Raw genomic sequence first — 27,023 nt, forward strand, 5'->3', positions numbered from 1 at the left:
ACGCTCTTGTTCAATATTTTCTCGTAAAGTAGAGTTTTTGTCGAAAACCGTCTACCATTTTTTCTTCCTGAAACTAACTCGCGTCTAGAAGAGTTCACCCCGAATCAAGAAATCAAAGAGTTATCAGAATTGAGCAAGTTTTTCGAGAGACAAGAAGATTCGAAGCGATTATTTGTGATAAATTACCGACGATTTTAGGATGTTCGGACGTTTCTAAGTCTCTGATGCGCATATGAAAGTTGCTCCCTACTGAATTTTTAATATTTTCAAAAAATCTTTCCTCTTTCTTGCCTGCTTGAAAGTTTTCAGTAAAAATGCCGACCATTTGTTTTCAAAGATGCGCTTTCTCAAACTTGAATTCGCATTTTTGCTTCTTTTTCATAATCATAATAAAAATCAATTAGCTGTTTATTTACACGGAAATAAATCAATTGTTAATTGCAGCAGAAAGACGGAACAGGAAAAAATTAAGACGCCTTGAGCTTAGTTTTGGGAATCGCCTTTGCAACGAGTAGACTTGAAAATGAGCAAAGCAGCGCAGAAGCAAGTAACGGACCCAGATCGCCAAAGGAAAGCAGAAACGCGTTCGCAAAGTCGCATAAGGATCGGCTGACTGCTGTGAGCGAAGTAACCGAGCCCATGATCGTGCCGCGGTTTTCGACCGGCGCGCGGGCGACGGTTAATTGCGTCAGGAGGATTCTTGAGCATTGTGTGAAGAAACAGTTGATGAAGAGAACGGCGAGGAAAAGGAGCCAAAAGGAATTTCCCCACAAAAGTGCTAAAACAGTAGACTATAATTGGAAATGTTATATTCTTGTCTTACCTAGCGCTAGAACAGATGCAGCGAGACCAGCGCAAGTAAACAATTCTAGCTGCTTCAAATCGTAAGTTTTCGACAAATTTGGAATGATATTAGAAGCCAGAGCGGCAGAAACAGTGCCCGCCAAAGAAGTGTAGGAAGTGAGCATTCCCGCTCTGACAGGGCCGAAAGCGCGCTCCGAAAGAATCGGCATCACGAATCGCGCCATCAAAATCGCCATTGTCAGCATCAACCGCAGCAGACACAAGTCCCACATTTTCAACAATTGCGACACTGTCGATTTGATTCCCGGCTGCTCTTTCTTCGATTTTTCTTTCTTTTGCGAAATCGAATTATTTTGTTCGACGAAGAAAAAGACGAGCGCTGCGTTCATTACGAAAATGAGCGATGTCAGCTTGGCGCAGATGTAAAATCCATCAGTTGGAAATGATTCTCGGATGAATCCACTGATCATTGGGCCGAGGATGAAGCCAGCAGAGCCGATGGAGTTGAAAAGGCCGACCACGCGTGCTCGATTTTCTTCTGTTTCTTCGTTTACGATAACGAGACGGGAGAGTTCTTGCGTTTGCTAGAATACAAATTCGATTCAAAACTGATGGTTTTCATTGTACCTTTGAGCCACCAGCAATGATACGCGCGAGGATGAGAATTGCCAAGCCGGTCCCTTGAGAAAGTAGATAGTAAGAGAATGACGAGATCAGCAAAGAGCAAATAGTGACATTTCTAGTGCCATAACTATCCGCAAGTCGCCCGAAGAAAGGTTGAGAGAACAGCTGGGCGATGCCGTAGATAGAACCCACCCAGACGACGTTATTTTCCAAGAAGTGACCTTGAAGAAATTAAATTAAAACTGTCTAAGCGTTTAATTGTACCAGAAAGAGAAGGAACTATAAGGGAGACTGCAAAGAGATCGAAGAAGGCAACGAAGTAAATCGCTTTCATTCTTCACGATTTCGATTCGTTTCAGTCTAAAATTCATTCGTTCAAAAATCGTAATTCACAATCTCTTCAGAAGAGCTCTGATTCACTGTTCGTTTCCATAGGAACGTTCCTTTTTTCGACAAGGGAAAGTGATCTTCAAGATAAAAGTCTGAACGATGACACAAGAGGTTCTTGATTTTGGATTCCGAGATTTAGAGACTCTCGAGGATTTTTCCCTTGAAACGAAAGGTATTTACGACGATTCGGAATACGCTAAAAATGATGAAGGACTCTACACAGCAAATAAATCGCTGCGCTTACGGTATATTGTTCTTTTGGTGATCTTGGAGATAGTTTTCTCTAGGAACAATCAGCTAGCCTCGATTGACGGACTCTCTGAGAAACTGTCGACGATGATTGTCGATCACACAGCACTACAGTGGCTCGATTTGAGCTTCAACCAAATCGCAAAGATTGGAAACAGCTTCAACGATCTGGTTTCGCTAAAAGTGCTCTATCTTCATGGGAACAGTATAAGGCCCGGCTACAGTTTAGTAAATCGATAACGGGAAAGGAATGAATAGTTTTCAAATTCAAAAATACTAATGAGCATTTCCTAGCCTCAAAAAGTCAACTGAAAGAAATTCAACATCTAAGTCGCCTCCCTCTTACAAAATTAACCGTCCACGGCAACCCGATCGAAACTCAATCAGCGTACAGAAAATACATTCTACAGCTGCTTCCATCGCTAGTAAAGCTCGATTTTGCTGCAGTTACCAAGGCCGAGCGCAAAGATATCAGCCACAATCCTCTCAAAAGAATCAAATAGCTCGATTCTAAAATATTCGTAAAATAAAATTTCGTCAAGCAATTTATTATTTATACAAGCGCGGAAATCAAGGAAGAAAAAAAGTCGTCATCCAACAATCCCGCCGTGAGATAGTTCTCTTAGAAACATCGTTGCATAAGTTCCTTTGCCAAGCTGAAAAGAAATCGTATTCTCTTCTTCTTGCCTCACATTTTCCGCTTCCACGATTATTCTTCTAGAGCCATTCATGCTCTCCAAACTCATTCCTATCTTCCCCAGTCGTTTGTTTATCAGCTCTTTTGAGAATTCTACACCGGGGGCAATCTGTTTCAGCTCAGCAAGATACAGTTCAAAAACTGAATCAGAAGCGCTTCCAATGAAATCGAGCTCATCAGTTTCAACCCTGTTGCACAAAATGTTCCAAAGCAAACTCCCAGTCGCATGAAGCATGAATTTTTTCTTCGTCAGTGGAACCAGGTTCCAAGAGAAAACGGCTTCTTTTGACTTTTGAAAGTTCTTGAAGAACAAGGATTTGTAGCTTGTTTTTGGCTCTCGTTGACATTCTTTCTCAAGAGTCGAGTCTTCGGGAATGAGGGCAAGAATCGCTTCTTCAAATTTTCCGCAAAGAAGTAAAATTCCAGCTTTGACCTCTTCTCCCTTTCCGAATCTTTGCAGCCCGAAGTAATTGATGAATGAATTCTGATGAATTGGACCAAGTTTCTCTTCAGACTCGATTTTGATTTTGAACTGATTCGCCTCCAATTCGCCGATGCTCAAATGCCGATTGAACTTATGCACTTCCAGGAGTTCTAGGGACGAAATGGTTGACAGGGCCTTTTTGATTTCGTCTTCTGGGCAGTTTTTGATGCTCAAGTATTGAGTTGTCACAGCGATTGCGTCTTTTGTACCAGCATACGCGATGTCGATTTCTATAACAACATTCAATAGATCCTATCAGTTGAAAAACTGCCATTTTTCTATATTTTTACCTCTTATTCTCATCTTCCTGCTCAATAGACGGAGAAATTCATTGTGCTCCAAGCCAGTCTTCTGAACCTTGACCAGATGAAAAAACTGCTCTTGTTTCGGTGGGATACAAATTTCAAAAACATTTCGCTCTTTGTCATAATCAGATCGCCCGAGTTTCCCCATTTTCTTCTTTATAAGAGCGTGGAGTTTAGTACGCACATTCTTGTCGCAAAAAGAAGGATCGGTGACTTCAACTTTCTTTTGATTGACGATGCTCAGGCGGAATATTTCGCAGCAGTTTTCGAAGCTAGTCAGCTTTTGGAATTCTCGGAAAAGCGGTGCTTCTGCAAGCAAAAAATAACCACTGCCGCTGTTTTCCGGCTGACTAACGGGTTTTATCGAGAGCTTTGGTAGAGATGAAAATCTTGAAAATTCGTGGAAAGCGAGAAAAATGAAAAAGTGAAAATTTACAACTCTGGCCAGGGAAATCTTTCTCCGACTAATTTGTAGTGAAACTCTCGTTCTTCTAGCACAGGAAGAGGAATTCGAAGATCTTCTTTTCTTCCATCATTTTCTGATTTCAGCGCCTCTTTGATTCTTTCTGAAAATCCTTCAATCGACGAGATCAACACCTCTTCTTTATCCTTTGAGATTTCTACCGATTCGATCTTTCGTTTCTGCTTCTTTTCTGATCCTGATTCAATGATCGCCTGGTCGATAATTTCGGTAACGATGAAATCTTCTGGTCGAGATTTGATTCTTCCTTTGAAGATTTTTCTTTCATTGTTGAAGAAATTCTTGATTCCAAAATTTGGCGGTATTGTTACAGTTACTGTCGATTTTTCCATACTAAAGGCTTTACAAATTAGCTAAATGTCCAAAAAGAGCAGGTTTAGTAGGTCAAGATTGAGTTTATTCGTCAGGAACTCAAGGAGATAAATAAATAAGTAGCATTAGACAGTCGAAACTTGCGGACTATTCACAAATTTCGAAATGTTTTGGAAGTGATTGGATTTTTCGTGAGCGGGATTAATATGAAAGCCTAAAGAAGGAAAAAGGGGAAGATTCTAATAAGAATAAGCGCACCACTAAAGCGTACAATAGTATCATTTTCGTAAGCTTAGTTTTTCTTGGTTCGGAGGTCGTTAATCAGCTCGTCGAGCTTTTTAATGTCCCACGAGTCCATCCGCCGCTGGTTGGAGGAATAGTCGGTGAACCAGGTATTGTGCGCGGCGGTGAAAAGCGCATGGAACCAGCTTGGTGAATCCAGGCCCTTGATTCCGGGCTTGTCGTCGATCAGCAGGTCGCCGCGGACGATTGTCTTGTCCTTGGTCAGCATCAACTGGGAAACTGCTTTCTTTCCGAGGTGTTTTTCGACCCATTGGTATTTTTCGGTCACGCAGAATTTGTAGTTCGTAATTGGCGCCGAGCAAATCACAACTAAAATAAAGCTTTTAATCAATATTTTAATTGAATATAACCTTCAATATCCTCTCGACTGTTGAGATATTCAAATGCTTCAACGGCTCCTTTCACTGGAGGAAGATTCAGGAACCAGCCTTCTTCTTCGTAGACCTCGTTCGGGTTCGTTATTCCGAGCTGGTTCTTGTAATCGTTTCGAACCAAGAATTCTTTGCGTTCTTCGAGAGGGATGAATGGTCGACCTGGCCATTTTTCTTGGTAGGTTTTCAAGAAAGTCGCTAAAGTTAAAATCAAAAATAAGGTAAAAATAGGTTATTTCTTACGTTCCCAATCGCACAAAACACCGTCCATATCAATCAGAACTCTGAACTTCTTCGTCTCCGACATTTTCTCTTTCTTATCAGCAACTAATCCGTGCTTTTTCTAGCGTTTTGTACTTCTCGAAAGGGCGATTCTTCCTCAAGCGTCAAGCGACAGCGCTGATTGGCCCGATTCTTTCCTTCAAGAGATTTTTGGACTGTACCCAGAAATTCCGGCAATCCAGGTTACTGTAGTACTCACTTCTTTTATAATCGGGAAATGGAATGGTATTTAAATTGAGACATTTTTCAATTGAAAACTGGTCTTTCTAAATAATAAAATTCAATAATTCAGAATTTTATGGTTTTTTTCTCTTCAGAAAATGTTTCGAAATCGAGTCACTCAAATCATCAGAGCTGCATCTTCTAAGCCCGAGAAAATCTTTTCCTCTCAACTTTCAAAACTCTCAAAAGGCGAGAAACTAACGCAAGAATTGCAAGTTCTCCAGTTCGACGAAAAGCGCGATCTCTTCAGAAGAAATCGAAAGAAGCGCGTTCAAACTCGAGATTTGGAGAATCAATACGACTTGCTTCAGAATTTGGAGAGAACAGGAATTATCAGAAATCACTGGCCACTGCATGAAGCGAAGAAGATCAATCAATGGGTTAACAATCACGCGAGGAAGATTGTTGTTGTTTTTGATGTTTCAAAGGCGTTTACGATGAGAGATGCTGTTTCAGGTAAGAACTTTTAGTTTGAATCCGAACCCTAGCCTGGCTCAGCAAACTCTGTAGAGAACCTGAGTAAGCCTGAAATATCGTATGAAAAGCCGCATAGTTTTAAATTACCTTTCCAGTCTATTTTTAGATTCTGGTGATCCTTCAGGCCCTGACTAAGGTTTTATTCACAGAATGCCGAGCCCAGATCCGGCTAACCCGATTTTTCAACGCTCTTTTCTGAATGATATTATTAAAATTATGAGACAGTGATACTAAATAGTCTATTAACAAGAAGTTTTTATACTCTAAACAAGACTACGCTAGTATGCTAGCATTTGTTTAAAAGCCGATAGCTATCGTATCCACCGGCATCGTAAATTTGCGGCATTAAAACATAACCGACGTCTTCTTGTAGGGAGAAGGAGATGCTGTAACTTGACATGTTCATGTGTAGTTCAAGAAACGCATCTTGATTCCGCCCAAAAAGCATCATCCGGCCATGACTGTTGATTAGGAAGTTGTAATCGAAGTAAAAGTTCCATTTTCCAGCGAGTACAGAGTTAGACTGAACGTCCAGATTTTGACCTCCCATGTATATCCATCGATCTTTTTTAGGTCAAATAAGTGAAAATACCGTTTGAACTTGAAAAATTTAAGTAAGCAAAAAGACCAGTTCCGAGAGTGTATCTATAGACGACTATCCACAAGCTGTATTCTTGCTTTTTCGTTGCAACAATGAAAAAATTCACGCCTGTTTTATCTGCAATCGGCACTGTATCTTGTACGTCCGTAAATATGATCTGGCAATTTTCATCGTGTGAAAAAATCACACTATTCCCCATGCATTTATTTCCCCAGGAGGAGTAGGACCACTCTTAGACATCTATTTACCGTTCTTTCAAAAAGCGCGAAGGTTACCTTTGTCGTTTACACTTGACAAAGTAGCCCAACGTAGGTTCATTTCCTCAAAGTTTTTGAAAATCAGAAACACTTTTCCTTTCCATGAGTACATGTGCGATCTTCCAGAGACAAAATGTCTTAGTTTTGGTCTAAGGCTGATCGTTCGCTTGTGAATAGAAGGATTCACGTAGAAGCATTGGTCAGCAGAACTCACTGGAGCACATAAAATAATGAGTCTTTGTGAATCCTTCTCAAGCCAGGCTGAACCTGTGACTGATGATCCACCGGGAAAGTTGAATTTGTAAAACATGCGCCTAAACTTTTTTCACATTTCTAAAGTGGAATTTACCCCGCTCGCGGTGGTGGAATACGAGGGATGAGTTTTTCCCCGGTGAACTCTGCAAAGCCTCCCTTGTAGCTGATCAAGTAAAACTTCCCCTCAAACAAAACGCTTGTCATTCGCATGTAGTAATACCAACAATCAAATCCGTAATCGTTTAGGGTGCTATCAGTCCATATCATTATATTATTATCCGAAAGTAGGCCAGTTTGATTCATACATTTTGTCTCTTCAGTTTGGCTAGAAAAGTCATGAATACAGACTTTTGGAATCTCTCTCCGACGGAATTTTTGCACATCTTGAACTACTTGCAGCCCTCTTTTTCCTTGCTTCGTACATTTGAAGTAAGGGCAAGGGCAGCCTTTTGGGCATAACGAAGCAAACGGACAGACTTTCGATGAAAGCTCCTCTTTTTCGTCTGCCATCGCGGCGCACAAAGTAAAACATTCAAGAGCATTTCCGCATAGTCCCTCGCATATTTTTCTGCCATAGAAAAATTGCTGATTGCAGGCTCGGACATTCATTTTCTGATCTATTCCTGAAAACACTTCTTCTTCGATCGCTGGTCTCTCTTCCAGAATTTTTTGATCTCTTCGGTTGGCTGGATAAACTCCCCTTTTGCTCGGCAATGGTTGAATGAAAGAGTACAAGGGTCATAAATGTGATTCTTCAAACACGCTCGGTATTGAATATTGCAGTCTGAAACGACAACGTTTAATTTTTCGAGGCCGATATAGTTCGCTATTAGAACTATTGTCATCCAAAATATACTCCCAAGTCCGACAAAGATGATTTTCTGTTTTGTTGTCGCATTTCCACTAAAATAAAACTAAGAGTAACTCTGAGATATCCTTCTTACTGAGGCTCGAGGTAGCTTTTATCATCGTATTTTTCATAAACCACGGGAAATTTTGGGACGAGGAGAACTTTATCATCTCTCAATATAAGCTCCCCCACGCAGTTACAGTCCAAGCACTTTTCTAGTGATAAAACATTGAATAATATGAATCTTAAAATATTAAAAAAATCACCATCCTTGGCTCTCATTCTCTTCTTGTCAAGTAAAACTGCTTCGTTTTTTACGTAATATTATTTCGTCTTCGGGATGAGTACGGAAGGTCGGTAACTCACATGTCACCTATTTTATAATGACAGATGTCAAACATGGTATTTCAAAGGTCTTTTTTGAACGCTTTTTGTTCTTGAGCTCTTTGCCTCTTTTTCATTCCACATCAAAAACTGGCCTTTCAAAATTTTCATTCAGTGACAGCTCTTCTTCTGGCAGGCGAATTAGGCCACAAGCCATTAATTCTCCTTGACGATCGAAAAATCCGCAACAGAAAAGCACACCGCTCGGCCGTAGAATCTATTCTTCGCCCAGTCGCCCGAATCTACAAAAACTTTCTTCTTTCTTCCTGGTTCCCCAAGTCAAAGTATTACAATTTTCCAGAAATAACATTCCGACTTGCTTCAAATTCAAAAGATGACTTTAAAAATGTCAAAAAATTAACAAATGAACTGGTTTCGGACGAAACAGCAGAAGCTGCCGCCGTAATTTCAAATCTTAATCTTTCTGGTACGAAATCATTCTTTCCCAAAGCCTTATTTTATTTTAGACGGGGCCTATGTCTTTCTGATCGACGACAGAAACACAACTTTCACTCAAGAAGCATTCGAAGTCGCAGAAATTATGAACGAATTTTCGCCCAAAAAAGCCCTTCGTTCGAATATCTGGTTTGAATTGGATTCCTCGCTATTCAATGATTTTACAGAAGACTATCTTTTGAATGAAGAAGTTCAGCCGTATGGAGTCAAAGATTTCATTTGGAAGCGATTGTATAAAGAAGATAAAGAAGGCTGCAAGAAGATTCTGAGGAAACTGACGGTAGCGAACGAAGATCAAATTAAGAGGCATATTATGAATGTTCAAGGTTTGGTCCGATACCCTAATACAGATAATAACGATTATTTGCTCAAAAACTCGTTTATTTCCAATTTCAATAATTATCAGACCATTCTACGAGGCGAAACCCGTCGCGAACTAGGAATCAAGCTCTCCAAAAACAAGCTCCTTCATCAAGTCACAGATGAAATCCTCAGGTCCCTCCTAGGAGCGGAAGAAGTGGAACACGCGCGACTGACGCATCTTGCTCTGGAAGGCGATTTTAGTGCGATTTCTGTGCTCGATGACGATCAAATCGCGCTGATTACTGCGAAAGTCGATACATATGATTGGAAAAAGCAGGCGGATTATTCATTCAGAGAATTTTTAATTGAATCTGGTAAGGATTTGGTAAGAAAAAAAAAAGACAACCAGAAAATTAAGGGCTTATGTCTTCAAATGAAATCGACGCTGAAGAAAAGCTGTGGCGATCAGTAAAATCATCTCGTCCAAGAATCAATGGAATCCCTATTTCTGATGCGGATCAAATTTTTATCTGGGACTGGATGATTCTTCCGAATAACTTAAGTTTCGTCAATTTCAAGGTAAAAATAATTCCTTGTTTTTTTTTCCTACAACTGCTTCCTAGGGCGAAACATTCGCAATAAAATGGTTTGACGATGAGAGAGTTGAGAACTTACGAGAAGAACATGGAAGATTTTTGAAAGAAAAAATTGATTCTGTAAAACATTTATCTGGCTCTAAATCTGACAGAATAAAAGTTCTATGACCAGATTTAAAAACATCTTGAAATTCTTGATGAGTACTGAACATGTTTTTAAAGATTTCACGACCATACGTACCGTTCTTGGGAACGAGCCAGGTCTTTACTTCAAGAATTTTTTTGTGCGAGAACTTTTAATGTATTTGCACCGTGAAAAAAATAAGTGCTATAAAGAGAACCGCATCAGGCGAATGCGGCAGTTTCAAGCGATCAAATGCACAGGAAACTCGCCTTTGCCTCCCTAGTGGGCGCAATTCTGGCGCAAGAGAATGTCCCACTCTGTAAGTAACCTGTATTCTTAAATTTATTGACTCTATTTGTTAGCCGGGGTGAGCATAGACGCTTATGCGTCCGATGAATATTGCCAGAACAACTGGGGAAATTGCGGTAGCTGTTGGACCTGTACCTACTCTGCTGACAGTAATGGCGTCGTTGGTGGCGCGGATTGCTTCAATGAGGATGGTGGAGATGCGATGAGCGTGGACCAAGTTCGGCTTCGAAAGCAATATTGCATCAATGGCACTGATAGCAGTGTCTACGAAGGAAATATAAATGAATTCGGTGTCATGGAATGCGATGGAACTGATGAAGAATACATTAGCTACTGTTCCGTTTACAATCGAATGCGCAGGTCGAGTAATTATTGGCTTTTCACGATTACTAGAAGCGTTGTGGCGGTGAAAAGATCGAACGAAGACAAACTCCCATTGGTACAACCAGGCGTCGGATATCCAGTGTATTCCTTTTGGAATGCAAAGTCTGTTTGTCGTGGTGACGACTGTAATGACAGAACTATCAATCAGAAAAATTCTGACCTTGAAGAGTATGAACCTGGCACCGGTGGTGGTGATATAGATGGAAGCGGCGGTGGAGATATTGATGATCTAGGGACCAACACTTGTTTTGTCTGCGCGGACTGCTGGGAAACAACTCTTGTCGATCCCATAACGTGCCCAAAAGATTACCCCTATTGCCACATAACTGTCACAGGCACATGGGATGCGACAACGGGGATTTCCAGAAATTGCTCCAACCAAGATCTAGGAACACTTCGTTCTGATACTCTCACAGATCAGAGTGAAAGGAACATCTGTGAACCGGGAAATGTTCCGTGCAACGCTTTCAACATGCCCTTCAACTACATCGAAGATCTTCCTATCCCGAGTCGTCAAGACTTCTCCCGACCTTTGGGCGAGAACGAGAAGAAATTCATGTGCGGCGGATTGGAGGACAATTGCATCAGTTGCTACACATGTGTAGATAGCTCGGATCCTTTCAATTCTTGCACGACGATGCCAGAATATAATCAACCAGAACCACCTACTTTTCTGCGAGTTGTCTACGACTCAGATGCTGGTGTATTCTTGCAAAATGTATGTACGTTGACTGTCCTTAGATCCGTCTCTGGAGAAGGTCTTCCAGAAGTAATGATAAAACGAAATGTTGTTCAAGTCAAAGTCGATCAAGACGTACCGGCTTACATAAATGACGAGACAGTATCAATAATTGGTTGCAGCGGAAACTACTGCAATGGAAATCTTCGGGATCGGCCAAATACTGACACGCAATGCTTCCGTTGTCAAGCAAATTCGACCTCTGATCCGACAAATCCTTGTATTACAGGAGATTTGGACGCTTACGAAGATCCTGCCGTCAGATGTGCGAGTGGTCTTTGCAAAACTGTAACTTATGGAGAGATCATCCGAAGAGATTGTGCGACCCAAGAAGATTTTTGGACTGGATCCATCATCCGGCGATGTCAATGTGACTTCTGGTAGTGCTACTTCTTTTGCCTGCAGGACAAACGGATGTAATGATGTGTACGTCGATGCAGCTCATACGATAAGAGTGGATACAGACTTTGATAATGAAATTTCTTTCGAAAACATCGATCCACAACGTGTTGAAGCGCTCGATACTTGCAGTGAAAATATGTGCATCAAGTGTAAAACTTGCAGCGTCACTCTCAACCAAGACAGTGAAGACTTCGAAAACTGCGTCAAAGGAGATGTTACTGAATCAAAATGGTACCCAAAATACGAAAATGGGCTCCCAGTGGTTTGTGCAATTCTCAAGAGCCAAGAAGACTACAGTGTTACTTTTTATGGCGAGTTCAAATATTCTCTTGAGCGTGGCGCCATCACAAAAGTGAATCCAGGTAATAAACGCATTGATTTTACTTTTTAAATTTCCGTTTGAAAAAGAATGATTCCGTCGTAATTCAACTCTTTCTTCAGCTCATTTCTACAACTGGAACGAAGCCAAGCTTGAGACCCGGCAAGATACCGTTGTTTCTTGTGTCGGAGATAAATGCAACGGACTATCTGCTACATCTCTTCCTGTTCGGCCGATTCAAGCTCCAAGGAACGCACAAAGAACGAATTCAACGTGTTACTCTTGCAGCTCAGATGAAATCGGCCCTTGTTTTTATGATCAGTCCGATATTGGCGAATATGCTTCAACGACAACATGTACTGAAGGATGTCAAACTCGTTTCACTATGAATCGAAAGAAAAATCCTCTCAGTTTCTTTGGCGATTCCGAATCTCGGGTCACTCGAGGTTGTGGCGACGAACCATTGAAAGTGAGTACCCAAGAACTTTGGGCATGTATCGGTCACGATTGCAATTACTTTGACGACCCAATGCTGCCCGAACGCCAACTTCCAAATGATCCGATTCCCAACGATGTGGAAGAGGTATTTTGTGCTCAGCAAGAATGCATTGAGTGTCAACATTGTGTCCATATTTTCATCTACTCTGATCCTCGTCAGAAGGGCTATCCATGTGGCCTTCGAAAATTCAGACGATTCTATAAGCTTGGAGATCAGACAATCGAAAATGTGTGCACAACCGATTTTGGGCTTCGCGAAGATGGTGGATGGAGTCGAGTTGGCTTCATTGAGCACAAAGTGACACCAAAGCCGATGAGTACGGAGCTAGAAGAATCAGTTCTTCTTGAAAACGAGAAATACACCATTAATACTGTCCTAAGCCAAGCGGAAAGTGCCAGTGGCTGTCCTATTTGTGTCGAAGGGGGTTGCAACAATGTTACTGTTTTCAACAACTGCGCTGTCGAAGACATTTGCGCCTCCGTCGTGACTACTCGTCTATCAGACGCCGAAACAGTAGTTATTCAAAAATGCGCGACACCACAGCAGATTAATGATTTCCATAATGGACGACGGTCCATAACTCAACAGCTCAAGCGAAGTCAGTGTGATGACTCGGCCGGATGCAATGAAGTTGGATTTAATCCCTACGAATGGTCCTTTGAACCAAGTGCGAATCTCAAGTACCCGCCACAAATGCTCACAAGAGGTCAATCTGATCAAGTTAGAATCGACATGCAAGGCTCAACTCCAGCTTGTACTGACCCTTCGAAGTGCCTCACTTGCTACAAATGCTCCTATGTCTTGTTTGAAATCGATGGAGTAGTGACTGAATCCGGCACTGCATGCAAAGGCGACCAAGACACCAGTTCACTGGACCTCATTCCAGTCTGGAATACTTTCTGCTGGCCCGAACTCGCTGATGTTGGATATGATGGAATTCACGGAAGCTACGACAACCTAGAATGTCACGAAGAACAGAGCTTGCATCAGATGACCTGCGGAGTCGACACTTCCGTAGATCGATTTGCAGGCGCTGGAACTAAAATGCTTCAAGTAAATCGCTTCTACGCCGGTTTTGCTGGAACGTATGAATTCGGAATCCCTGAATTTGGTGGTGTCTACAATATCCTTAAAGAAACAAACGTCGTAGGCAAATGCCCCGGCAATAACTGCAATGACATCGCTCTTGATCAATCTTTGCCGATCCTGGATCTTAGTAATGAGACTTACTGCAAGAGTTGCTTCTATCAACGAGCCGATAATGCATACACTCTTTACGGAAACTTTGGCGATGAAGATTGCCTCGATAATCCAAGAGATGTTGGCTCTGGAAGATGCAATGAAAATGAAGTGTGTACTATCAAAATCAATCAAATCGCACATAATCTCAACAATCTCAATCCAGGTCTCAATTCAAGAGTCGATACTATCTCTCGTGGTTGCATCCCATGGCGCATCCCAGGACTCCGACCAGAAGTGCAAAGTGACATAAACCGAATCGTCGTTTGCTTGACCAACGAATGCAATAGTCTCCTGGTTGACTTTGACGCAGAAGACCTTATTCAACTACCACAGGCTGGATCTTGGGATCAACCAATTGATCCCGCTCTTGTGCCATTCTCTTGCGGAACATTCGATAACGAATGTATCGGTTGCTTGAGTTGCGAGTCTGATCATGCTGATCCTTCAAACGCGGATATCTGCAGATACAGCCCTGAGTTGATTACAAATGGAATCTTCAGACGACGCTATTTTGATCCGTTGAGATCTGACTGGGTCATCAACCAATGTTCAACAAGAACAGCAACTATCAGCGGCCCTCTCGGCAATAGAATCAACATCATGGACCGGGGAGTAAGCCAGAGTGAAGCAGGAGTCGAGGATTCTTCCTACACTTCAACACTTTGCAAAGGTCACATGTGTAATGGCCAAGAAGAAGTAGAAACGCCAGCGAGCCCGAGAATGTGTTTCTTGTGTCAGAACACTGCTGAATGTAGAAGTGGCATTTTCGATGAAGTCGCGGCAGCAAGACAAAGTGAGTTCTGCAAGAGTGGAATTTGCGAGACAAGATGGAGTGGAGAAAATGTCATCAGGAGATGCGTTGACAGTCCGGTCATTCTTACCTACGCAAACGATATATTCAGCACTCAAGAGGAGACAACTCCATTCAATGTCACCGTCGAAGAACATGTAGAAACTTGCGAGGGAAATTCTTGTAATTCGAAATTCGTTGGCGTCGACAATCAAATCTACGACGAAGCACCAGCATTCGAGCCAATGGAAGAGCCATCTCCAGTTCCAAGACCAGAGTCATGCGATGATCCACTGAACCCAGGTGTTGATACAGATCTCTGCATCAAATGCTACAACTGCCAAAACGTCGTTGACGAAATTGACATCCCCGATGACGTTGCTTGTTACAACCAGTTGGATTCAGCTTTTGAAAGTTACTTCTTCAAATCAACTGCTGGAATCCCAACGATGTGTGGCCTCCGAGTTGACAAAAAGGTTTCTACCGATGGTTACCATTATGTCATCAAAAGAACAGCTTACAGTGGAATTGACCCATTGAGTGTGACCGATGAGAAAAATCATCGGCTAGAAATTTTCAGATCGAGCCACTTGAATTGCAAGGATGAACTCTGCAACAGTTACGCAATCAACGAGCTTCCAGTTCCTCCCATTCGTCTACCAAGATCCACAGACTCGAAAAATGACGGTCTTCAGTGCTACAACTGTACCTATTCTACCGACATTGATGGCGGCAACACAGAATGTGCCTTTGATCCATCCTCAGTCGCAACATGCGGACCAGCCGAGTACTGTGACCTTCGTGTCACTGAAACTATCGATTTTGAAACAAGTACCTTCGTTAACTCCCAGAAATACGAAGTAGAACGACAATGCAAACCTCAAATTTACTATGGTTCTTTCTTTTTCAATTCTCGAACAATTGAGACATGGGCTTGTCTTGGAGATTTATGTAATGGACAGACTGAGGATGCCCAGCCGCCACCTTACCCAGATGTGCCGATAAGCGATGAAAGGTGGCAAGAGCCGATTCCAAGAGACGAAGTCGCCACGATCTGTAACTGGGTTGATTGCATCGAGTGCCTTACTTGCGACATCAGCTACGCTGTGAACCAGAACAAGCCCGGGCAATCTGTTCTCGAAGAACAATGCACCACCGAATCTTATCGAGCAAATTATCTGAATAGAAGACAAACCTCTAGCCTCTGGTACAACCAGTGCTCTGTGCAAAATGGAATCCGTGTTATTGGAAAAACACCAACTTATTTCCTGAAAGCTGGTGTCGCTCGAACCGATGAACCAGGCAAGGTCATCAATGGTTTGCTCAAGAAAGTAACTAAGTTGACTGAGGCACGCGAGTCTGTAAGAGCACTCATCTGTGATGTTTGTGATGATGCAGTCAGCTGCGAAGCACCGGAGGACACATGTTTTGCAGATAATGGAGTCTGTGCGGCTGTAACAGAAACAGAAGATGGAATCGAAAAGTTGACTAGCAAATCGTGCGGTTCTTACCAAGAAGCTCAGCTTTTCAACAGCGGTGTCGATGAAATCGTTGAAGATTTTCAAACAGAAACCTGTGCCGAATCGGACTGCTTTACGACGAATGATATTGCTGAAAAACCGGAGTATCATCCAGAGCCTCCAACAACTGAACCACCAAGCACCCAATCTTCCTCAACACAATCGTCTACCCAGTCTTCTTCAACAGAATCCTCCACCCAGTCCTCGACCACAACCACCTCCAGCGCCAAAGAAATCATGCTTAGCTCAATTTTCAGCGTTCTTGCTGTTGTTTTATTTTTCTAGATAAATTCTATATTTTCTTATGTAAATCGCTATCTCTGTCCTACTTTTATCGAAGTCAAAAGTGCGATCGATGTCTGCATGACGAAATTCAACTGTACATACGACTGTACATACGCATACGATTATGCAATTTCCGAGAGGGCAATCCGTTTTGATGGGGAATAAATCTTTGGACATGAAAACAAATGTTGCATTTTCAGATTCACTATATTTGACAGGATTTAAATGCGTGTAGAAATAATTGCACAAATAAATGAGAGTTCTTTCTGGCAGGCTCAGGAGTCTTTTTCGGCTTCTGAAATGATTAATTCATGTTTCCGTCGAGGGCAAGTTTTTGACTAACCGATTGGAACGCGTTCGGGGGAGATCGCCCGGTCAGCCGAGGCAGAAGCCAAAGAGGAAACTGTGGAGCGAGATTGAGTGCGTTTCGCTTTGTTAGAGGCGTTACTTTGCACTCGTTCAGGCTTCTTTCGGATCGGCTTGGGGACTTTGTCTTCCTGAAATCACAATATCAATAAGTGAGGATAGCTTTTAAGACTTACGGCGTTTTTCTCGAAGCAAATTTTTCGGACGCGATAGTCGAACTTCAGTGTCTGGCAGATTTTAAAGAACTTCGAGTTCTTTCGCTTTGGTCTGTGCCGATCCTCGATCAAAGGATTATCTAGACATAAGAAATGAAAACAAGGAAGAGAGTGATTTTTCTTACCGGCTTGATAGAAGTCCGAGTGGTGGAACTCGTGCCATCGCCCTTTCGAATTAAGGTTGTACTTTTGACAGATTTTGTCGAGCTTTTCGAAGAAATCGTCAACTAAAATTTGTTGAGCATAAGATGTAAGAGGTTATTACTTACGGACGTGAGATCGCTCGTTCAAAACGCGATCCTCCTCCAAATTGCAACAGCCGATTCCGTTGAAGCCGTAAATGTGCACGAGATTGTGCTCAAGTCGGTTTGGCTGTCCGGGGATAAAGTCGTCCTGGTAGCTTGGTGGACGGTAAGAAGCAAATTGTCCGTGACCTCTTGCAAACTGAAATATTCTTGAGTAAAGACGACCCTAACGTTTGCTTACCAGGAAGAGGAGCTCGAAGTTAACGAGTATCGTTTCTCCTTGATTGTGATCGCCCCACTGAATCGCTTCGAAGTCTTCGTCCCATACCTGAAGATAACTTGCATTTTTTTCTAAGAATCAGACTCTTACCGCTTTGTAGAGAAAATAAGGAAAGATTTCGTGTCGCTGAATTGAAGTCAACCAGGAGAAGTCGCCAGAAGGATCAGTGAAAGTCCAGTGAATGATATCGTTTCCCATTCGTAAATCATCGACGAGGAGATATTTGATGATCTCCTTAATCTTCAGGTCGACTGGAACGATGTTGTAAGGCCTTGGATCGTCCAAATTCAAAAACTTTCGCTTGGGCATTTTTGAAGCAACATCGAATTGCTGCTTTTGAGCGGCAGACAAGGGCTGGAGTTCGAAGCCGAAGATGTTGATCTCTGGGTCTTCTTTGATTTGGGTGCTGGTTTCTTCTGCGTTGCTGGCGGACTGCATCTCTCGTTGATCTGAGTTAGGAGTGAGGGTTCTCCGCGATGCTTAGCTTAGACATAGTCTAAATTTCTAGAGAAAAATATTGCATGCTCGCCTCTTGCAATGAGTCTCTCCGACATCAATATCATTATTTTTTGTAAATTCATGAATGATTTACGAAGAATAACTGAGGTTCGCTTTCTAGGTTCATTTAATTCTACTCGTAAAAACAGCGTTCCAATTTCCCCTCTTATCAAGTCGTTATTTTATTAACCCGCTGATCGGTTTTCTTGGGCAAGATCGATTAGTTCAGCGCGGTTAAGAGAACATATTAGTCGAGATAATATTCAAATCAGCAAAATAAGATAATTTTCTGACTACACTAGAGGCGCTAACATACAAAATTGGCGAGAGCTACCCTAGAATCATTTTACGTTTCAGTCTGCGAAATGAGATTCTTGGCGGTGATTGTCGGGATTGTACGAGAAAATCAAAAATATAGAGATGGACGGACTTTATCTTTATTCAGGTTGCATTGGAGCTGACTCAATCACATGAAAGGGACCCAGATCAAGTTTTTCTTCCCGAAGATGATGGTGAGGAGCCTATGCGAATCGCTGATGCACGTGGTAATCAAGGACCTTATGAAGATCTAATGATAGCTCCATGGCAAGTTCCGATTCTTTCCGAAAACTTCGGTATGAAGCTGGAACACATGCGAATCGACCACAATGGGCTGTCAGAGCCACCTGGAATGGAAGGACGAGCGATTCCAACCTATATGTACTCGAAAAATTGGGACTTTATCGATGAAAAAGGTCGAATTCGCGTTCCGTATTACATTGACCACACGGTACCAGAGGAATACCACGCAGGAATCCACGAAGGTCTACTTGAATTCAATCGAGCTGTCGGTTGCATTGAGTTTTACTTCGATGAAGAGCGCTTTCACTGGCACGGAATCCATGTTTTCGGCGAAGACGATGAAGGTACCAGTCCAGGATGCTGGTCTTTTATAGGACAATGTCCTAATTGCAACATGCATAAATACAACCACCAGGGGATGCGTGACGGTTGGCAACCACTTCGTCTACCAAACTGGTGCACTGGACTCGGCGGTGTACACCACGAGTTTCTCCACGCTTTGGGCTTCCTCCATGAACAAGAGCGACCAGATGTCTGGAAGTACGTGGTAAATAATACAAATTGGCACTATCCGATGAGCAAAAATCAGTGGATCGACAGTGGCCATCCATTTGAGCCCTATTCTGGCGTGATGCCCAACGGATATGATTTGAGAAACGGAGGTAAATACAAATCAGCGGTAATGCTCACCACCACCGATGCTGAACAACTTCACTGGCTCTACTGCAGAGACCTCGAGGTTTACCATCCGATGCCTCCAAAAAGTCAACGTCTCTCACCAGATGTAATTGGTTTTATGCGGCCGATTTTCCATCACCGTCTGTGTGACAACTACGTCGATTGCTACGATGGTTCAGATGAAGACGGAAGCCTTGCTGTTTGCAAAAATCCATACGGAAAAACCGATCTTGGCTGCTGCAAACGACTCAAGGGATGGGACGATGGCGCGATCTGCACTTCCAATGGAACAATGGCGAACGGAAGAGATGTATACTGGTGCGACGGAAGTCTTGCAAAGCGACTTGAGTTCCCGATCGTGGGTGGACAATGTTCGACAGCGAAACTGGAAACGGAAAACAAGCATGGAGTTATACAGGCGACAGTGATCTTCCATGCGTAGGTGACAATGATGAGTTCGACCAATTTTTCATCTGGGGCAAGCATCAATTGAAGCTTTCTTGTCCCGTCTACGGTATAGAACGTCTTCAGCCGTGTATTGATCATAATTGTACTGATGATGAGCGTTGTGTCAACATTGATGAGACCTCGTTCTCCTGCATTCCTCGTCCAACTGTTACAACCACAACCACAAGTACAGTAAGCTCGGAAGGAACTGTTTGGTTTGAATCGTACAATGAAACGGTTAACTACGCAGAAGCTAAAGAAAATTGCTCGAAACTCGCGCTGGATTATCCGGATACAATCGGTTTTCCATCTTTCTTCAGGAACGAAAGAGAGTACAAGGTGTTTCGCCACCAAGTTGGCGAACGTAAAGAATGGCTCGGTTTTGAGCAACAAAATGGTGACACCACTCAATGGCTAAATGCTGATGGGTCGGAAGTTACCTTCGAACACTGGGATCTGTGGCATTCCACTGCACAGCCTAATCATGATTACCAACCATGTGTCATCACTGGCTATGGTGGAGATCCAAAATGGCATGACGTTGAATGTCATTCAGATCTCGTTTACTCCTGTAGATTCGAGTCATCTTCACTGACAACCACACCATTTACATTTACGAGTACGACATCAACAACTGCTACTACCACAACAACCACCACAACGACAACTACAACGACAACTACAACAACAATCATTTCTGAGGGGACAGTTTGGTTTGAGGAACAAGAAGACGTAGCAGTCTCTTACGCTACGGCGAAGGCAAATTGCGCGGCGAAAGCACTTGAATACGAAAATACTGTCGGATATCCATCTTTTTTTAGAAATGAAAAAGAGTGGGACCTCTACAGCCGTCAAGTGACTGTTCGAAGAGAATGGCTTGGACTGGAGCAGCAGGAAAATCATACAATGTGGCTTCATGCTGATGGTTCAGAAGTCACCTTCACCTATTGGGATGCCCCCTGGCAGCCAAATCGAAATGACCAGCCGTGCGTCATAACTGGCTGGTCTGATATTCGAAAATGGCATGATATCCATTGCACCTACGGCGGAACTCGTCATTCTTGCCGCTTCGAATCATCGACACTAACCACCACTACGTCCACAACAACCACAACTACAACATCAACAGTCATGTCAGCTGGGACCGTTTGGTTCGAAGAAATGGACGAGATAAACCTCAACTATACGATAGTGAAAGAAAACTGTGCTGAATATGCGAAAAACTACCCAGGAACAGTCGGCTATCCCTCATTCTTCCGAAACAAGCATGAATGGGATCTTTACTCGAAAACAGTTACGCACCGCCGAGAATGGCTCGGTTATGAGCAGAAATATTCAAATACCACTGAATTTTGGCTGAACGCAGATGGCACTGAAGCGACGTTTTTGAACTGGGAGGCGAAGTACGATCAGCCGAATAATTACACTCAACAATGTGTTATTACTGGTTATACATTTTCGCGAGACTTTCATGATGTCGATTGCGATCATTTATTCGATGATTCAAATATAGACAAACAAGTCAAAAAACTGCACTACTCTTGTAGATTAGAAACTATCGGCACTACAAGTACGACAACAATTACGACGACCACTACCACAACAACAACTTCCACAACAACGACTACAACAACAACTACAACTACAACATCGACGACAACGACGACAACGACGACAACTACGACTACAACTACGACAACGACGACAACAACATCTACAACGACTACAACTACAACTACAACTACAACTACAACTACTACGACTACGACTACGACTACAACTACAACTACAACTACAACTACAACTACAACTACAACTACAACTACAACTACAATTACAACTTCGACTACAAGTACGACTTCGACTTCAACTACAACAACGACTACAACGACTACAACAACTACAACTACGACAACGACGACAACTACGACTACCACAACAACTTCCACAACAACGACTTCTACGACCACCTCGACTACCACAACAAGCACAACGACTTCAACAACTACGACAACAACTTCCCAGACATCAACACCTGCTGAAATATGTTCTGAAAGTGCCATTCCACCTGAGTTCGCAAGCTCTGGAACGTTTGAATGGGTTTGTACAGAGAAGTCGAAATTCACCGACTGCAAGATTAAATGTGAGGGACAAGCTAAACCGGACCAAAAATTCATCATTCGCTGCAAGACGAATGACAATATCTGGACTCTTCGTAAAGGTTCAGTTCCAAGCTGTGCTCCTGAGCCTCCAAGAGCCGGATGTGAAGAGTCGACGATTCCAGACAAGTTAAAGTCTCCTGGCGGAAACTCGTGGACTTGTGTAGACAGTAAAAAGATCGAAAATGCACGGCAATTTGCGACGACGGAAGCGACAGTCAAGGATTCCAAATAAAGTGCAAGTTTCCCAAAACCGGTCAATCAACGTGGGTTAAATCAAATAGAAAAACAGATCCTCCTCTTTGTGGCGCGGAAGGACCAAAGATTTGCCACCAAGATGACATCGACGCAGATTTAATACCCGATGGTTCAGTCGTTTGGGACTGCAGCACAACCTCAAAACAAAATGTCTGTCAAGCTACTTGTACCAATGGAGCTGATGCGGATAAGGTCTACAGAGTAAAGTGTCAGAACAAAAAGAACACTTGGAAAGTTGAAAAGAAGAAAATGACAAAGATTGAATGCTCATAAAAATTCTTTGAATAAAAAAACTTCGTGTAACAAAACAGTTTTGCCTTTATTTACAACAAAAAAGGATGAATAAGCCAAGTGGTGAGGTCGACTTTTAAGTAGATTCATTTCCATAAGCCTCGAAGAAAATATCCTCCAAATCATCAGGATTAATATCGAGGCTCCTTGCCCGCCGATCTCGTTCCATTCTTCGCTGGCGCTTCTTGATGTAACTAGCGGCAATTTAATTTACTGATATAAAAATCCATCCCAATCAAAAGAAGGTTGCTAGTGTGGTGTGTATAATTCATTTTGAGAGTATGTCAGAGAGTTGGAAACCTTATTATTCCGTGACTGGAATATCTTTAATTATTAGGTGAATTTTAGCGAAGAATTAAAGTATAGAAAGTTTAGCTGCGTTTTTGGCGTTCTAATTTTCATCGCTTTACGATTTATATGGATATTTTCCGTGATGATATTTCGAGAGGTACTTCAAAATGATTCTAAAGTTGCTAACCTCGGAACATCAGGCGAAGAAGGCTTTGTGTTGTAAGAAGACGGACGATAAAGATCAACCTCGTCGAATCGAATGTGTCGCATAGACAGAGGACGATGCATCCCGCCGGAATGACTGTAGTCCAGCAAATGTGGCGTACTGTAGTACATTCTCGGTGCATCTATGTACTCTGGAAACTCGTCGAATTCTTTGTGCTATGTTTAATAAATAAAAATAAATCAAATTCAAGAAACATTACCTTCATCGTCAAAACATTTGTCGAGCGATGTCGCTGGTCAAACTTTTCACTTCGGTAAGGATCGGCCTTGACAAGGGTCACGTGGCGATTTCCAAAGCCTTCATCTAACCAAATCGGACTGTTTCTTTTGCTTGGCGGGTCGAAGAAGCTTGGACTGATTCTTCTGATTTGATTTCGTCGCTTTCTTCGTATACAGTACCAAACGATACCAGTTACTTTTGACTGATTTACAATTTGATTACAAATTTAATCTCAATTTTGAAATTTTCGATTTTTCAAATCAATCCTAAAAGCGCGAAAAAGACGCTACAGGGAATAAATATCATCATCTGTACATTTTTGTCTTTGACTAAAACACGCAAGAATAAAACTTGAATGTTTAAAACTTACTATCAACTGCCATTTTTAAAGAATAAAAAACGTAGGATTTGCAAGTCTCTTTCGATAGACAACGGAAAAACCGGCTCGTCTTTAAAAACCTTGGCCAAATGCATTAAACGTGGCAGTAAAACTACTCCTCCAGATCATAAAACTGCTGAAATTATCACGTGGTTAATAGGTATATAGGTAAATTGATGGCTTTATTACTGTAGAAGAAAGAGATGATTCCGAAAGCAGGAATTTCAAAAGCAAACTTATTTTTGGGGTCAAACTTCCAAGCTTCCAAAGTGTCGCACAAAAATGTGATGTTTTTTTCAAATACGAATTATAAAGCCTTTGTCAATATTGTCCCTGACCCCATTTGTCAAGGGCATGTCTGGAGTTTTTCCCAAAAATAAGACTACATTTTTTGGTCTTGTGACCAGGAAAAAGAGGTAAGATTGGCTCGTTTTCTAGAGCACTAGTGATTTTATAATATTTTTCCTTATAGAAAAGAGAAACTTATCCTTTTTGCATAACTTGGGCTTCAGAGTTTTGAGTAGTTTGTAGTAGTAGAGGAATGAGATCCATTTTGGGTTCAAACTGGTCCAGAGTTGACGCTTTTGTACGCTTCTTTAGCTCTGGCGCCGCCTTGTTTGGCCCGAGGAAACGATTTTTCATTGCCAAATTATTGAAGCCCCAGTTTAGGACATTTTCCGCACCCTCCCCAGAAATGGCGCTGAAATCGAACGAGAAACAAGTGCTGTTAACCTTCGACCTCCCAGTCGGCAATTTCAAGGTCACTGTCGACAACTCTTTCAAAGACGTAAGTTGCGCGAGAATTAACGATGGTCAACTTGAACGATTTGACTTGGCCAACGCCTTACCCAAAGAAACTGGCTACATGCTTATGGCGAGGCAAATTGACGGACAAGGAATCATTAAATTCGGAAGAAATGGCGGACCAGCTGAAGAAATTGATACATCCGAGCTATTGACTGGCCTCGGATCGATTTCAAAATCCCTTGGGACGGAAGAACTCAAACTTAATTACTTGCTGATTACTCCTCTTTCATCGAAAAAGTATGTTGTATAATCTTTTCCCTCATTTTTACTCCACTCTAGTTCAAAAACAGGAAACAGATCTTGGCGAAAATCGCGTCCATTGGAAGTGGGCCATCGGGGATGCGGAAATTCTTTCAATACAAAGAACAAAGATAATGTCGTCGATCCAAGTTTGATGGCCAACGTAACGCTCGTCAATGGTTATTCTTGACTTCAAGACGCTATTTAGATCCGTGAGAACTCGATTCATTCTCTCACTACGGCGAGAACGATCGGCAATGCTGATATGGTTGAATTTGACGTGACAATTACGAAGGATTTGGTGCCGATTATTTACCATGATTTGTCAGTTCTCCAAAGAGGGGATGAAGTTAAGATCAAGGATCTCACGCTCGAAGGTATTGCATAAAAATTCATACTTCTTGACAAATGTTTGAAGAAATGCGAAGTAGTGACGTTTGCGACATGTCCCGAAAAACCCTGACACACACGCCGACCTTTGACCTCACAGACAAAGTTCCAGGATCAGAGACGTCTCCAACTTTCGCTGCTGTTTCTGATGATGTCGATTCGGGCGTTGATTTCAATGTGGAACTCAAGTGGCCGCCGATGGACTCGGCAGAGGAGAAGGCATTCTTTGAAATCAACGACTATTGTGACAGGATTATTGATGTCGTCAGAAATAGCAAGACAACAAGAGGCATCGTTTACAGGTTAGTTTTGCTCAAAAATTCTTCTTGAAAAAGAAATTTAAAGTTCGTTCTCGCCTCGAGTGTGCGCCTGCCTGAAATTCAAGCAATCAGAATTCGAAGTCATCCAACTTGTCTGGGGCGATTCCGGACACTACGGATTCCACCACGACTCTCGAGTAAAGACCATTTCAAATGCTGCTGCTTGGTGCGAGTTTCTGGACATGGCGGGTGTCAATACTCTCGTCAACGATGCTCTGAAAAAGGACACCTTCGAGAAGAGTTTGAAGGATATTCGCGACAGGAACTTGGTCATCGGAGTTTATGGCGATTTGCTGAACTACGAAGAGAACAGAGTCTATTGTAGAAATCTCGGCCTTGATCTTGTCATTTACGATAATATCCACGTATTCAATAAAACTTCTTAGATTCAATAAACCTCGAAACTGACTGAATCTCGATTGAAAATGTTAATGAATGATGAAGACATGGCAGAGAACATCGAAAAGGGATATAATCTGCCCCTGCCATTAAAAATTCGCTTCAAGAGGAAAAAAAATGGAAGGCGAGAAAAAACCTTTTTACAGCTTTTATGATTACAATAAAACTTCGTGCGGCTGGCTCAAGTACATCTTCGGGCGAAAAATAAACGCTTGCAGGAGACTTTTATGGGCTTGCTTTTTTATATTTGGAAATGTTATCGCAGTCTACCATGTTTGCAGTGTCACGAAGCTCTACTTTGAATACCCTTATTCGATGAAGGAGAAAATGTCTGATGAAAAGGATAAATTTCCAGTAGTGACGATTTGTCTCAACTCGATGCACTCAAGAAATGAGACAAGATAGAACACTCTTTTATCAGTACTTAGTTAAATTATTAGCTTCCTGTCTAAATCACTCTAAAGATACAAAACGAAAGCATATTACCCTGAATTGGGGATGGAAAGCTTAGGCAAAGAAGAAAATGACAAATCTGGCTTGATGGATTTCTATGGAAATAATTAAGAGCTCTCAAATCATCTTTGTAAATTCTTTTCTCGGATTATTTTCTTCTTTATAAAAAATTTTATTTGAAAAAGTTTGAGATTTCTGTTTCCGAAGACCTCATGCGAACTACAGTGATTTGGACAACATCAACCTCGGCGAGTTTTTCAAAGCGACGAAAAACAACTATCTGATAATTTTATGCAAGTACAGAAAAGACAATTGCCGAACCCAGTGGCACGAAGAACTGACCATGTACGGGATTTGTCAGCGTTTTTACCCGCCAAAACGGGAAAAGAAAAGTGTTTCATCAATGAGGTCGCTACAAATTGTTCTGGCGTACAACAAGACTGACTGGACTTACGGATGGAATTATATGATGGACGGGTTCTCCATCTTTTACACGCCAAAAGGGGAACTTGTGCTGGACCCGATGACGTCTGTTACAGTCAATTCTCGGATAGTACCGGTTTTGCTTCTCCAACAACATCGAAATATCAAACTTGGCTCTCCATACACAATCTGCCACAACATCTCGGACGAGCATCTGAAATACTTCAAGAGCTACACGAAGAAGAACTGCCACTTGGAATGCCTCATCGATGCGATCTTCGAGGAGTGCAAATGTGGCCCTCCTTATTTTCCAATCAAAGAGGGAATTCCCATGTGCACCTTTTCGCAGCACGTAAATTGTGTTTCCAAGCAGTTGAAGGACTTTGACTACGCAAACTGTGTGTGCCAAACTCAATGCTCAGAGTTGTACTATCAAAAGACGGTGTATTACACGGAGATTCACCAGAACTTCCGAAATAAGACTGCGAAAATGCTCAAGCGATTTCCGGACATTGAGCTCGCTTCTGCTAGAATTTCCCTGCCAGATCCTTACGTAAGTTGA

General features: G+C 42.2%; 9 protein-coding genes across 9 annotated transcripts; 4 read left to right on the plus strand and 5 right to left on the minus strand.

Moving 5' to 3' along the window:
* Positions 1–390: 390 nt before the first annotated feature.
* LOC145697151 (solute carrier family 67 member A2-like) lies at positions 391–1,802 on the minus strand. The gene is made up of 4 exons (XM_081774312.1): positions 1,693–1,802; positions 1,432–1,649; positions 824–1,388; positions 391–778 (listed from the first exon to the last, which is right to left on the minus strand). Exons 1-4 carry the CDS (start codon positions 1,760–1,762, stop codon positions 468–470), a joined length of 1,164 nt encoding a protein of 387 aa, XP_081630438.1. The 5' UTR covers positions 1,763–1,802; the 3' UTR covers positions 391–467.
* A 75-nt stretch (positions 1,803–1,877) lies between these two features.
* On the plus strand, positions 1,878–2,599 carry LOC145696455 (leucine-rich repeat-containing protein 51-like). The gene is made up of 3 exons (XM_081773495.1): positions 1,878–2,063; positions 2,106–2,279; positions 2,372–2,599. The coding sequence occupies exons 1-3, from the start codon at positions 1,918–1,920 to the stop codon at positions 2,568–2,570; spliced, it is 519 nt and encodes a 172-aa protein (XP_081629621.1). The 5' UTR covers positions 1,878–1,917; the 3' UTR covers positions 2,571–2,599.
* On the minus strand, positions 2,595–4,370 carry LOC145696454 (tRNA pseudouridine synthase D-like). Its single transcript, XM_081773494.1, has 3 exons — positions 3,999–4,370; positions 3,539–3,923; positions 2,595–3,478 (listed from the first exon to the last, which is right to left on the minus strand). The coding sequence occupies exons 2-3, from the start codon at positions 3,699–3,701 to the stop codon at positions 2,658–2,660; spliced, it is 984 nt and encodes a 327-aa protein (XP_081629620.1). The 5' UTR covers positions 3,702–3,923; positions 3,999–4,370; the 3' UTR covers positions 2,595–2,657.
* A 39-nt stretch (positions 4,371–4,409) lies between these two features.
* On the minus strand, positions 4,410–5,417 carry LOC145697170 (5'(3')-deoxyribonucleotidase, cytosolic type-like). Its single transcript, XM_081774330.1, has 3 exons — positions 5,264–5,417; positions 5,000–5,218; positions 4,410–4,958 (listed from the first exon to the last, which is right to left on the minus strand). Exons 1-3 carry the CDS (start codon positions 5,325–5,327, stop codon positions 4,639–4,641), a joined length of 603 nt encoding a protein of 200 aa, XP_081630456.1. The 5' UTR covers positions 5,328–5,417; the 3' UTR covers positions 4,410–4,638.
* Positions 5,418–5,609: 192 nt separating this feature from the next.
* LOC145700771 (uncharacterized) lies at positions 5,610–9,871 on the plus strand. Its single transcript, XM_081778097.1, has 6 exons — positions 5,610–5,980; positions 8,464–8,775; positions 8,816–9,130; positions 9,224–9,481; positions 9,526–9,686; positions 9,731–9,871. The coding sequence occupies exons 1-6, from the start codon at positions 5,623–5,625 to the stop codon at positions 9,869–9,871; spliced, it is 1,545 nt and encodes a 514-aa protein (XP_081634223.1). The 5' UTR covers positions 5,610–5,622.
* A 1,563-nt stretch (positions 9,872–11,434) lies between these two features.
* On the plus strand, positions 11,435–16,490 carry LOC145696823 (uncharacterized). Its single transcript, XM_081773922.1, has 2 exons — positions 11,435–12,023; positions 12,103–16,490. The coding sequence occupies exons 1-2, from the start codon at positions 11,555–11,557 to the stop codon at positions 16,314–16,316; spliced, it is 4,683 nt and encodes a 1,560-aa protein (XP_081630048.1). The 5' UTR covers positions 11,435–11,554; the 3' UTR covers positions 16,317–16,490.
* A 14-nt stretch (positions 16,491–16,504) lies between these two features.
* Positions 16,505–17,867, minus strand: LOC145696824 (uncharacterized). The gene is made up of 7 exons (XM_081773923.1): positions 17,513–17,867; positions 17,384–17,470; positions 17,167–17,341; positions 17,023–17,124; positions 16,859–16,977; positions 16,660–16,813; positions 16,505–16,611 (listed from the first exon to the last, which is right to left on the minus strand). The coding sequence occupies exons 1-7, from the start codon at positions 17,858–17,860 to the stop codon at positions 16,592–16,594; spliced, it is 1,005 nt and encodes a 334-aa protein (XP_081630049.1). The 5' UTR covers positions 17,861–17,867; the 3' UTR covers positions 16,505–16,591.
* A 4,504-nt stretch (positions 17,868–22,371) lies between these two features.
* LOC145700772 (uncharacterized) lies at positions 22,372–23,433 on the minus strand. The gene is made up of 5 exons (XM_081778098.1): positions 23,421–23,433; positions 23,366–23,379; positions 23,031–23,252; positions 22,793–22,986; positions 22,372–22,508 (listed from the first exon to the last, which is right to left on the minus strand). The coding sequence occupies exons 1-5, from the start codon at positions 23,431–23,433 to the stop codon at positions 22,391–22,393; spliced, it is 561 nt and encodes a 186-aa protein (XP_081634224.1). The 3' UTR covers positions 22,372–22,390.
* Positions 23,434–23,890: 457 nt separating this feature from the next.
* On the plus strand, positions 23,891–25,599 carry LOC145697146 (glycerophosphocholine phosphodiesterase GPCPD1-like). The gene is made up of 5 exons (XM_081774304.1): positions 23,891–24,473; positions 24,516–24,639; positions 24,685–24,853; positions 24,895–25,168; positions 25,212–25,599. The coding sequence occupies exons 1-5, from the start codon at positions 23,971–23,973 to the stop codon at positions 25,570–25,572; spliced, it is 1,431 nt and encodes a 476-aa protein (XP_081630430.1). The 5' UTR covers positions 23,891–23,970; the 3' UTR covers positions 25,573–25,599.
* The last annotated feature ends 1,424 nt before the right edge of the window (positions 25,600–27,023 follow it).

This window comes from Oikopleura dioica, chromosome 2 (assembly GCF_907165135.1).
Source record: "Oikopleura dioica chromosome 2, OKI2018_I68_1.0, whole genome shotgun sequence".
Classification (NCBI taxonomy): Eukaryota; Metazoa; Chordata; class Appendicularia; order Copelata; family Oikopleuridae; genus Oikopleura; species Oikopleura dioica.